Below are 327 nucleotides of genomic sequence, written 5' to 3'. Positions count from 1 at the left end.
GGCCGGGGGGTGGCGGTGCGGGCTCTACCCTAGCCGGACAGGGTCCGTGCCCCGGCAGGGTCAGATGCACCATGCGAGGGTTTTGTGGCCTTGGGTGGAGCGAGTGACCCTCTCCGTGTGCCAAACCGGAAGGGTCAAGCACAACGTGGAATGAAATGGAGTGAGAGGGATCAGTGCAATCTCCCACTTTTTCTCCCTTCTTCACAGAAAGGCCCAAATTACCAGATAATTATACTCAGGACACATGGCAGAAACTTCATGAAGCCGTGGGAGCGATACAGAGTAGCATTTCTATTAAATACAACCTTGAAGAGCTCTACCAGGTAA

The 327-nt window shown here is 53.8% G+C and overlaps 1 protein-coding gene across 1 annotated transcript in view; it reads left to right on the top strand.

The window, feature by feature from the left end:
• Positions 1 to 207: 207 nt before the first annotated feature.
• CUL4A (cullin 4A) overlaps positions 208 to 327 on the top strand; it is a gene marked incomplete at its 5' end in the record, with an annotated part of 34,604 nt that continues 34,484 nt past the window's right edge. The window contains one exon of the mRNA XM_010180446.1: positions 208 to 323. Within this exon, the coding sequence (XP_010178748.1) occupies positions 208 to 323 (116 nt within the window). The remainder of the gene's footprint in view (positions 324 to 327) is intronic.

Source organism: Mesitornis unicolor, unplaced genomic scaffold (genome assembly GCF_000695765.1).
Source record: "Mesitornis unicolor isolate BGI_N332 unplaced genomic scaffold, ASM69576v1 scaffold10753, whole genome shotgun sequence".
Classification (NCBI taxonomy): Eukaryota; Metazoa; Chordata; class Aves; order Mesitornithiformes; family Mesitornithidae; genus Mesitornis; species Mesitornis unicolor.
The sequence above is the reverse complement of the archived record's forward strand: the minus strand, read 5'-3'. Positions and strand labels throughout refer to the sequence as shown.